Below are 11472 nucleotides of genomic sequence, written 5' to 3'. Positions count from 1 at the left end.
CTAATTATCAAAATAAAAATGGGGAAAATTCTTATTAAAGCTTATCTTACTCACTAATTCTCTATTCTTATATTTCCCTTTTATCCTTTTCATATTAAATGCACTTTCGATCTATCAAGTCAAAATATCATTTGTCTCTTTTAGAATGATGGTAAATACATGTTTAAACTTTTAATTAACATATTTTTTTGATAGGAACTTTTAATTAATATCTTTAACTATTAAGTCATACCCTTGTGATGACAACAAGAAAGTTAGATGAACTCTACAATTTTCTAATACCATTTGCTTTAATTATTTGTTCTCGAACAACCTAAGTCAGTCCAAACTCACACTGCCATGTCACTTATAAAAAAACAACACATCCTTAAGATAAACACCAACCCTTCGATTACATCCTTCAAACCACTACAAACCGTTGATTTCACTTCTCAAATTAATTAAAGAAAAAAGAAACAAATAAAGTAATAAAAGCAAAAATGCCTTTTATTTTATTTACCCCATTTGATTCCTAATATTATCTCTCTTTAAATCACACTAGTCTCAATTTCCATGAATCAACTTTGGTTATAACAACAGTGAGTAGTCCCTCTCTTTGTCCCTCCCTCAAACAAACAACACATTTCCATGGCATCTCCTCATGATTTCAATAAACCTCACTCTCTTCCTCCCTATCCCGAGGTATTCATTTTCTCTCTCCTCTCTTCCTATTCCCATCTCTTTTTTTTGTCGTTGAATAGAAAGTGGTAAAGGGAAATGAGGTAGAAGACGAGATTTGATGTCGAGTATTGGGTATCCTGTATTACCACTGGACTTTATCAACTAAACTATTTTTTTTGTTTGTTAATTTTACTCTTGTGATTTATTCTGGGAATTTGGAGACGCTAAATTGGTGAATGCAATTGTTGAAATGGCAATTTTGTTTTTATTATTTATGGAATAGATTGACAAATTTGCTTTTTTGTTTAAAAGCTTTAATTTTGTTTTTTTTACGTAGTGACTAGTGAGTATTGCCACTTCTAGTTTTTTTAATGTGAAGTGTTAGTTTTTATTATCTTTATTGTGTGGTTGACAGCTGTATGTTACCAAAAAAGGGCTCAACTTTCATGTTTTTGGTTAATTTTTTTATGACTGTCTTTGAGTTTGCATTGTCCTTTCCAGCAAGTTTACCTGCGTTTTCAAAATTTGTTGGTTGTATACTTTTTTGGCTAATCATAATTATTAGTTTTTGTGTTGTTGTGAATATTGTGATTAAAGATTTGGTTGAAGTAGAGTTGATCATAGACTGGGTGGTCGTTGGACCCGGATTTCGGTACAACAATCGGGTTAATCTGAATTATCATTGGTTAAGCTGCTAATTTGAATGTGCAAGGTATATGAATTACGCAAGTTTTTACTCTAGATCATGTAAGTTGAATGCCCACCAGGTCACCAACATTTGTTGTCATGGGAAAATGATGAAGCTTTTAGTTACCCCCACTTTTCATTGAAGAAAATGACTTATCTTAATTGCAAATTTGCAAGTAGTGTGGACTTTGTTTTAAATGAGAGTTGATTGTATTTTAGGCAGAGTTAGGAATTGGGGATGGGAAGCACCTGATCGCGTGGCACAAACTAGGATGATTTTAAAAGGGATATAGTAAAATTATTTGATTGTTTCTGTCAAGGAGATGAATAAAATTTGAGTTGCAAAACTTATAAGTCTGAGTTGTTTGGCCTTATTTTTTGAGGATTCTTGTGTTGTAGTAGAAAGGTTTCAGTAGGCTGTAGAAAAAGGGCATATAGAGACTTGGGAAAAGCTTGATGCAAACATGGATGATTGGATTTTGTTGACAAAAGGTAAATCATGTTTGTGGGATTAGTGGGTGTAATTTTTGGAGATTGGCTCTGCTATATTAGAATTGGATTTGAGCTTTTTATATTTTCTAGCATATGGTTTAACTTTCAATTCTCATATATGATTTATATCTGTGCAAAGTTCGACACAACTATTTCTGACCTTTATTGTCAATAACTTAGATTTTACATTAAGCTATGTAGGATAAAAGATTAGACGACGGATTTAGAAGAATGTGATGGACTGATGTACATAGGCCGTAGTGGCATGTGAAGAATTTAGGCCATGACTGTTTTGAAGACCTTTTATATCATTATGCATATTGTTGTCCATGGCAATAAGAGGGTGTTAATTGTGTGACATTCGACTCAAGCAACAAAATAGTATGACATACTCAGACTCATGTCCAACTCAGTGTAAAAAATTCCATGATTTTGGCATAAAATAGATTGTCTTAGTGTCTCAAACAAGAGATTGAAATTGGTTACTTGAAAACATGTCCCCTGCTCATATGGTCATACCACATGAAGAGACTGAGTAACATAGATGACTGAAATTCTTCTTTGAGTTGTGTTGTTTCATCTCGAGAAGAGAGAGGATCTGGGAGATGGAAAAGAGAGAGCCACCTGAAGGCCGGTCTTGTAGTAAAGAGGAAGAAAGCACACGAGGTCAGTAAAGGGACCGTATGAGTGGCCGAGTGGGTGATATGAGTATGCTCGTGTTTGTTACATTGTTTCGACACTTGTGTTTATGGTGCTTTTATGAAGACTGAAAGAGCCATCCGAAATTCTGAACCTTTTAATTACCTAATGATGGCACCTCTTTACATATCATGTGAAATATATTTGTTTTTACTTCATATTCAATCATGATGATTTCTTGCATTTTCAGCTCTTGAGTTTACACCATTCATGGAACCACTTTTTGTCTTTTCTGAATTCTTACTTTGCTTAGTGTCAGCTTGTTTTTATTTTTCGTCATGTTTCTTGGATGGAAATTTGTAGTTACGATTTGAGTCCCTAACCATTAGCCATATGGCCCATACGTAACGACTAACGAAATACAACCAGAGTTTAGGATGTGTTTATGTGCTACCTCAAACAGTCAAATCTTTGTTAGTTGTTAAACTGTTCCTTGTAATACTAATTTTGTTAGGTTATGATACATATGAATAAACATAAATCATGCGGAAAAACCATAAGGGCATGAAACATATTATTTACACATAATCATTTAGCATAATTCAGATGCATACACTTTGTAGCGTGCCCTCCCTAGCTGCGCCCGAACCGAACAAGAACAAGTCTTTAGGACTCCAAGTGTCGTCCCTCCGTAGATAGTCCACAGCACGTCCGGATCCGCCTTAAGATTGACCAACTAGAATCGCCCTTAAGGTACTATATATTTTCGGCTAATAGGGCAAGAATATGGCTGATTTTTCTACTTAAAAATCTTAGCTTTTTATTGTTTGAATACTTGAAATTGTGTCTCTTAAATTGTGACCCTAGGCACCTATTTATAGAGTTATGGAAAAGGACTTGGAATCCTATTAGGATACTAATTTATTTAATTATAATCCTACTAGGACTCTAATTAAATAAACTAAATCTTTTAGGATTAGATTTAATCATATGACGAATCCCGGTAGCCTTAGGATTCGAGTAACACACTTCGAGTGATACGCTAGCACCGCACGCAGGCCTTACGGCCCACGCACAACGCCAGCCCACTCGTCGCATCCCATGTCGCAGCTCCGTGCGCGCCAAGGCCATTGCTGGCCTGGCCTTGCGCTGGGCCTGGCGTGGCTTGCCAGCGTGTGTTTGGGCGCTTGGCTTGCTGGGCGTAGGCCTGGCTTCGTGCTGGGCCTTCGTCTAGCAAGTCTCGTCCGATGCTAATTCCTACGACGCGCTTCCGATTAAATTCCCGATTCCGGAATTCATTTCCGATACGAACAATATTTAATATTTTCGATTCCGGAATTAATTTCCGTTTCGAATAAATATTTAATATTTCCGTTTCCGGAATTATTTTCCGATTCCGATAATATTTTCGATTCTGACAATATTTCCGTTTCCGGTAATATTTCCGATTCCGGCAATATGTCCATTTCCGATAATATTTTCCGATACGTACCATGTTTCCGTTTCCGTCAACATCTACGACTTGGATAATATTTATATTTCCGATACGATCCATATTTCCGTTTCCGGCAATATCATCGTTTCCGGAGTATTCATTTCTTGCCTTTGACGATCTCAGCTCCCACTGAAACCAAGATCCGTCGATTCCGAATATCATAGATGGAGTATTTAATTCCATTAAATACTTGATCCGTTTACGTACTATTTGTGTGACCCTACGGGTTCAGTCAAGAGTAAGTTGTGGATTAATATCATTAATTCCACTTGAACTGAAGCGGCCTCTAGCTAGGCATTCAGCTCACTTGATCTCACTGAATTATTAACTTGTTAATTAATACTGAACTGCATTTATTAGCTTTAACATTAAATGCATACTTGGACCAAGGACATTATTTCCTTCAAATTTTGTTGGCTGGCATGGAATAGAGACAACAAAATTACGTCCCTTTTCAATTTATCTATATTTTAGGATTTCACTTGTCTGCCTGAATTTGGAAGTCCCACTCATAAACAGAAGAAAGAGAAAAATGGGGTAAAAACTGTTATTATCCGGTTTGATTGATCTTCCCACTGTAGATCTTGGACTTGCTTATCCTTCTAGATAATTTAAATTAAGGTCAATGGTATATTTACAATAGTTTTCTTGTTTCGGATTTATACTAGCTTGCAGGTGTGCATGTTGATTGTTAAGGAGCTCTCTAGGTGTAACAGGTCTAACATCCTTTTGTTGTTGCATTTCTTGAATGTTTTTATTGCTATGTTGTTTCTGTTATTGCATTGGCCCCCTTTGAATAATGAGTATGAATGGGGTTGTTAGGGTTTGGATGATTGTTGAAAATACAAAGGTGTTTAATGTTTACACTTAAGTATGCATCCCGTACCCTTAAACTAGGTTCTTTTTCTGGGCATAACTTAGCTCTAGTGTTTTAATTGTTATGATGTTTTTAACCTTCTGCCTGCATAGTAGAGAAAATGGGGGAGGTTTTGTTAGATGCTTGATTGAAATACTGCAGATGGTTACTATTTGACCAAGACCACATTGGACTTTATTTAGGAGCTTAACAATGGTAGAAGTTTTAATTGATTTCAGTTCCTTTGGGCAGATGATTATTGCTGCAATAGATGCATTAAATGAGAAACTGGGTTCAAACAAGACTTCAATCTCGAAATTCATTGAATCAAAGTACCAGAACTTGCCTGTTGGGCACTCAACACTGCTAAGACACCACTTGAACAGGATGAAAGACACCGGAGACCTTATTTTCTGGAAAAACAACTACATGAAGCCTGATCCCAACTTCATCCGTCGTGGACGGGGAAGGCCTCTGAAGCCCAAGGAGCCCGACATGCCAGAATCTGGTGGTTCAGCTCGACCCAGAGGCCGACCCAAGAAGGATGAGTTTGGTGCTGATATTCTTGACCCTGCTGCTACAACTGCAACTGCAACTGCAACTGTAACCCCAAAGAAGCAGAAAGTGTCTCCATCCAATACTTTTGATGGCAAATTTGATATGGGAGCAGACACAAAAACTGGAAGGCCAAGAGGTAGGCCTCCAAAGGTGAAGCTACAAATTGGGGGTGAAGGGGTTTCAGCATAACAAGTAGCAAAAATCAGACTTGTAGCATTTAACCTCCTGGTTTTTTAGGACTTTGTAACCAAGACGTTGTTCGTGATCAACCATTGGTGGTGTTTAGTGTGTCGAGTAGTAATTTGGGTAGACAGAAAAAGGGGATTAGAGAAGGATTTGTGTGTGCAGGTGTAATTTGGGTGTAAATTGTCAACTTTGTTGGTTTGTTTGTTTCTAATGCTGATGCTTTGTTGGTGTTACCTAGAAAATAAGACAAACATTAATTATGATTCTAAGTGTTTTTCGCTTGTAATTTATACGAAGTATTAGTTTGGCCTTCTTTTTTGTTCATTAAATTACATCGTACATAAATTATTTTTTCTATCTTGAACGAGTTATAAACAAGCTTATAAAGAAGTAATTAAATAGTGCTCCTGAACATTAACGAGCTGAACGTGATGTTGTTAACTTATTTAATTATCGGCTCATGTACAACCCTATTCTACAGTTGTTCGCGAACGTATCGGCTCACATACATATATAATATTCAAATTTATATAAATTCTATTTTACAATACATGCGTTATATTCTAGCAAATATATATCATTTCCAAGTTTTTATTTTATCTAATTTAAATTTCAAACTTATAAAATATTAAGTCGCATATATATACAATACAGTCTAACATTTATATTTAATTTTATATATTTTAAATTTTACAATGCAATAGTAGACATATACATTCCAGTCTAACAATTATATTCGATTTCGTATATTTTCTATTTTACAATACAACCGCAAATATATACACTACAATCTAACAATTGTATTCGATTTTATATTATCCGTAATATATATTATCACAAAACGTTCTCTTGGGCCTAGGCCAAGATATTTGATGCATTGCTGCTCTGAAGTTTCATCCTTGAGCATCTCTTTATATTAATCTCTTTCGCTTCACCAATATCAAGCCTGTTCCAAACAATATGACGCAATCAGAAAAAGATAATTTTATCATAATCGAAAAAATACAAAGTATTCAAACAAACCTTACCAATAATAAAAGAAGGATTCTCTGCACTGTTCGACATCATAGATAACAATGATCAAGTTAGGGGAAGGTTATATTGTTATTTAACAATGAGCATCAATTCACACATTGTATTCCTTTAATTTTACTCCAGTTACATAGAATCATGTGGACCGTACAAAACATATATAGTATGGTCTACCATTTATATTATACAATAAATTACATTTTGTATACTAGATTTTAGCCCGTGCGATGCACGGATTCTATTAAATTGTTATGTTTAAATAAAAATTCTATGTATATACCACTTTTATATATTAGATTAGATTAGTTTTTGATTTTGCATTGAATTTTATTTTAGATTTATTTATTTATTATGAGAGTTTTTGTTTTTGGATGAAATTGTATATGCGTAATATTAATAATTAATTAATAAAAAATATCTACGTGACACTTAATCATTTCTTTACGTGGCACTCGACTTTTTTAATTCAAAAGTAAATTTAAAATCTTATTTTTCATTGACCGAAACCATTAGATTTTTCTACGCGGCGCTCTAATATTGGATTAATGTTTCATTTTAAATTGAATTTTATTTATTTTATTTTAGATTATTGTTTGATTTTAGATGGAGTTGTATATATTAGTAATTAATTAAAATATCTACGTGGCAATCAATTATTTTTAATTATTAGAGTGTTTGATTTTCGATGGAGTTGTATATATTAATAATTAATTAATTAAAATATCTACGTGGCACCTAATTAATTATGTACGTGGCACTTGATTTTTTTAATTCAAAAAGAAATTAGAAATCTTATTTTTCATTGGCCGAAACCATTAGTAATCCTAGGTGGCGCTCTAATCTTTCAGCAAATATGCCTCCTTTATATATGTAAATATTAGATTATTATATAATACAACAATACACATATTTAGTATAATCTAACAATAATATTGATTATATTTTTTCTAATTTACACTACAGTCGTAGAAATAAACAAAAGTTTCCTCTAATGCTTTCTGTGCTTCGTCAACTAATCCTTGCTCACCTGAATAACACGGATCAAAGAACACCTAGCTAGTAGGGGGGGGGGGGGGGGGGGGGGGACTTGTGTATACCTGACAGCCGGACAGCTGAGACCAGAACAAGTATATGGACACAAAGACGCATGAGTTGAGTTCCATTCTTTCCCATGGAATCCTGCAATATGTAAGAGAAACCTTAAATCCCAGAAATAGATCCAAACATCTCTAATTTTCTGTACTAGGTACTTCAAAGCAAAAATACAACAATAACAATTGTTGTGTCACTCTTCTGTTCAAAGGACAGAATTGCTAGTACAAACTCACCAATATCCACGAGTTGAGTATACTAATCCCTTCTTTAGTCCCAGCAACAGACTTTAGAGATTCAAAAGGAAGGCTTAATATCTCTTTAGCCAGACGCAATCTTCTAGCTGACATTTTGACACTAAACAACATATCCTGTAGTAAACTTTCTGTAGCAAAAAACTGGGATCTATGAAATGAACTATTATAGCGGATAATGGTAATTGCATCAAGCCTTCTTGTAATGTCCTTTACTTCATTCCTCTATCTGTTTGATTGTCTCTGTGCAGCTTCAACAGATTTTGCTTCTGCTGCGTAATCATTACCAGTGGATATGTTAATTATACGAACTGCCTCTCGCAGCCCACTCAACATTGCACCACCTATTGTATCTGGATGCTCCTTGCAGCTTCACCAGCAAAAAACAAACAGTTTTCAACTGATCTATTCCATACTCCTGATGCACAAGAATCAAACAGAAGGCTTCACTGTTATATTGTTGTAATGTATATTACACGAAAAGAAATACGTATTATAGATATATGTATATAACAAGGACATTACAACTGTAATACCCCGAATTTTTAAAACTCGGTTAATTAGGCTTAATTATTATTATTCAATTTAAAAACGTTTTAAATCTTAAATTCGAACTTTATTTTAATTAACGAAGTTTTATTTCGCTTGAATTTTTAATATTGCTACACGATTTGTTTTTCAATTCATAATTTAATTTCATATTTACGAGCTTAACGACCTTTTTTTTAAATGTTAATTATTTTCGGATTTTTAATAATTTCGGAACGTTCTTATTTTATTCGAAAACTAAATTTATTTTTCGTTAATGATATTTTTATAAAGGATTATTTTAAAACTTAATTTTAATTAAATATTTCTATTCAAATTAATTTCCTAAAAATAGAAACCAATTTTCAGAAATCTTGCCTAACTAAGTGAAATGACCAAAATGCCCCTAAGGAACAAATTGGCATCTTTCTCTTCCTTGCTCCCCACGTACAAAGTAAGAAGGAGGAAATTTCAAACCCTTCCTTCTTCCCTCATTTCAGTCAAAATTCAAAGCAAAAACCAAGTTCGTTCCTTCCACTTTATCCTTTACAAATTCAACAATTTCAGAAAACAATTTCAACACAAGAGACCAATATCACTTCCCTTTTCTCTCTTCTCTGATTCAAGCAATCAGCCACCAACATCTTATTCACCATTGAATTTCAAGATCAAAACAATAGAGTTTATTACCATTTTATTTTCTCTTTGAATAAATTGCAAATCTCAGCCATGGAGCCACCCCCTTCGCCCCTTTTTCCGGCATAATGCCGCCTGCAAACCACCCATTTTGTCGCCTGTAACCACCGCACCACCACCTCCTTATTTCCCGGCCGTCGCAAACAACCCACCACCACCACGCACATCCCCTGCCCCCATCTTTCTTGCCCCGCTGCACACCACCACCGACGCCACACCACCACACTCCAACCACCTTCATCATTATTCGCCCCAAACCCCGGCGAGCCGCTGCCCAGAACCACTCACTTCCTCCCTCAAGATCCCCTCCCCGGTCTCCTCCTCGGTTCGCACCCCCTCCCCTGTTTTCTCCCCCGTTCGTGTCTTTCCCTCCTCCCCTCGTGCTCTTCCGCCGCAAACCACCACCACCGTCGCCTTCGACGGCGCAATCCGGCGACGCCGAGCCCTTGGCCGCCCTGCTCCCTCCTCTCCTTCCTCCCCGTGCCCTTCTCTGTTTCGCCCCCCCTGCTTCGTGTTTCCATTCTCAGGAAACCAAAAATCAGATTTCAAAGTGAAATCTTGATTTTTCTTTCCTCAAACCCAATTCTAAAAAGTTGGGCCATTTAGTTGGGCTTTTGGGTGACTTAAAATTTAATGGTTGATTTCAGATTTTTAATTTAGTCATATTGATGTTTTAATATTTTCTTTTTATGATATGATTATTCACTAATAAATCATTATTACTTTTCAGGTTTGATTATCGATTTTACTAAAGTAAATTACTAGCTTTAGTTTACAAAAATGGAAATTTAAATAATATTCATGAAAAACGATTTATGAATAAATAAGTATGTTTTGATTGAAAGTCCGATTAATGAAAATATTTTCGTTAAATTTCGGAATTATATTTTATTAAAATTCGTTATTTATAAATTTGTTACTTATAAAAATTATGATTTATAAAATATTGATTTTAGAATTATATATCGATTTAATACTAAATTCAATAACCTAATATTTTGAAAGAATTCGGACTCGGAGCTCAGGAAGGACGAACCAACGAAAAGGCTTAGCAAATCGTGGAATTGAGGTAACGGTTATTGCTAGTACCCGCAATCCCTTCGAAATGTATTTATGAATGATGTTATGAATGATTGATGTTTTATAATGATGTTTTATGATTTGCGGGATTACAAGTATGATTTGATTGAATTGTTTTACGATAATGCAGCTTTATGCAAAGTATTGATTTAATGAATTATTATTCCTGAAAGAAATGATTTTATGAAATAACGAGATTTATTGGTTTATTGAACCACCCTGAATGGTTGAGATTTTCCTGATTAATGTTCAACTAAAAGAAATGTAAACATGATAAATGAAAGTGTAAGAACTGGTCAAGTTCCCCTGTTATGGAGCCCAGGCTCCCCCTGATAAGAAGCACTGGCTTCCCCTGATATGGAACCAAGGTTCCCCCTGATAAGAAGCACTGACTTCCCCTGACATGGAACCAAGGTTCCCCCTGAAACGAAGCACTGGCTTCCCCTGTTATATGGAGCATTGACTCCCCCTGTTATGAAGCACTGGCTTCCCCTGTTCGTAGGAGACGTCCTACCATGTTTTCCTGTAAAGTCATGACGACCATGTTTTCCTGAAATGATGTTTTTGAAATGATGCTTCTGAAATATTGATTTATTAAATGTTTTACTATATTCTATTCTCCCTGTTTATTAAATAAAATGAATTGAAATGATGTTACGATGCTAGGGTAACTTGTTACTGAGTCTTCGGCTCACCGTTTTGTTTTCCGTTTTAGGTACTGCTGGGGACCACGGAAACGAGTAGTGGCGAAGATTTCACTATTACCAAGTTCACCTAAGTTAATGTTAAGTTGTAATAAGTTTAAGTAAAGATTCTTGATTAAGTTTCGTACTTTTATTAAGGAATTGAGAAGGATGATTATGTTAATTTTGGAGTTTAATAGCTTATGATTGATAGTTGCCTTGTAATTCCCAAGAGGGAGTTACGGCGGGTAATGTCCCGACCGAATTAGGTTAATTCCGCTGCTAAGTATGCTCTAATAAGTGATTTAAAGGTCGGGGTGTTACAGTTTGGTATTCAGAGCCAAGGTTCTGGACCATAAGTGCTAAACCTTACGGGTTTTGCGCATAGTAGAATTCAATAGGCTTTAAGCAAAGAGTTTTAAAGAATAAAAGAATATGTTAAAATCATGTTAAGTTAAAATGAAATGAGTGTGAGTGTAGGAACGGGCTGAAAAGGGATTATTTTCCTATTATGTATGTTTTCCTGATTGAGCA

The 11472-nt window shown here is 35.2% G+C and overlaps 1 protein-coding gene and 2 long non-coding RNA genes across 3 annotated transcripts; 2 read left to right on the top strand and 1 right to left on the bottom strand.

Annotated features, from left to right (window-relative positions):
• Positions 1-500: 500 nt before the first annotated feature.
• LOC110777928 (HMG-Y-related protein A-like) lies at positions 501-5902 on the top strand. The gene is made up of 2 exons (XM_021982506.2): positions 501-681; positions 5082-5902. Exons 1-2 carry the CDS (start codon positions 628-630, stop codon positions 5574-5576), a joined length of 549 nt encoding a protein of 182 aa, XP_021838198.2. The 5' UTR covers positions 501-627; the 3' UTR covers positions 5577-5902.
• On the top strand, positions 689-2727 carry LOC130459199 (uncharacterized). Its single transcript, XR_008918422.1, has 2 exons — positions 689-1839; positions 2429-2727. It is a non-coding gene; the product is annotated as an uncharacterized lncRNA (long non-coding RNA).
• A 1459-nt stretch (positions 5903-7361) lies between the features above and the next one.
• LOC130459266 (uncharacterized) lies at positions 7362-9250 on the bottom strand. Its single transcript, XR_008918537.1, has 3 exons — positions 9170-9250; positions 7934-8369; positions 7362-7784 (listed from the first exon to the last, which is right to left on the bottom strand). It is a non-coding gene; the product is annotated as an uncharacterized lncRNA (long non-coding RNA).
• Between the last annotated feature and the right edge of the window lie 2222 nt (positions 9251-11472).

The sequence above is a fragment of the Spinacia oleracea genome, chromosome 4 (genome assembly GCF_020520425.1).
Source record: "Spinacia oleracea cultivar Varoflay chromosome 4, BTI_SOV_V1, whole genome shotgun sequence".
In the NCBI taxonomy this organism is placed as follows: domain Eukaryota; kingdom Viridiplantae; phylum Streptophyta; class Magnoliopsida; order Caryophyllales; family Amaranthaceae; genus Spinacia; species Spinacia oleracea.
The sequence above is the reverse complement of the archived record's forward strand: the minus strand, read 5'-3'. Positions and strand labels throughout refer to the sequence as shown.

Bases quoted from the DNA above. Each gene is read 5' to 3' on its own strand.
- LOC110777928 (XM_021982506.2), top strand. From the start codon at position 628: ATGGCATCTCCTCATGATTTCAATAAACCTCACTCTCTTCCTCCCTAT. The intron at 682-5,081 runs GTATTCATTTTC...TCCTTTGGGCAG, and splicing joins CTCTTCCTCCCTATCCCGAG to ATGATTATTGCTGCAATAGA.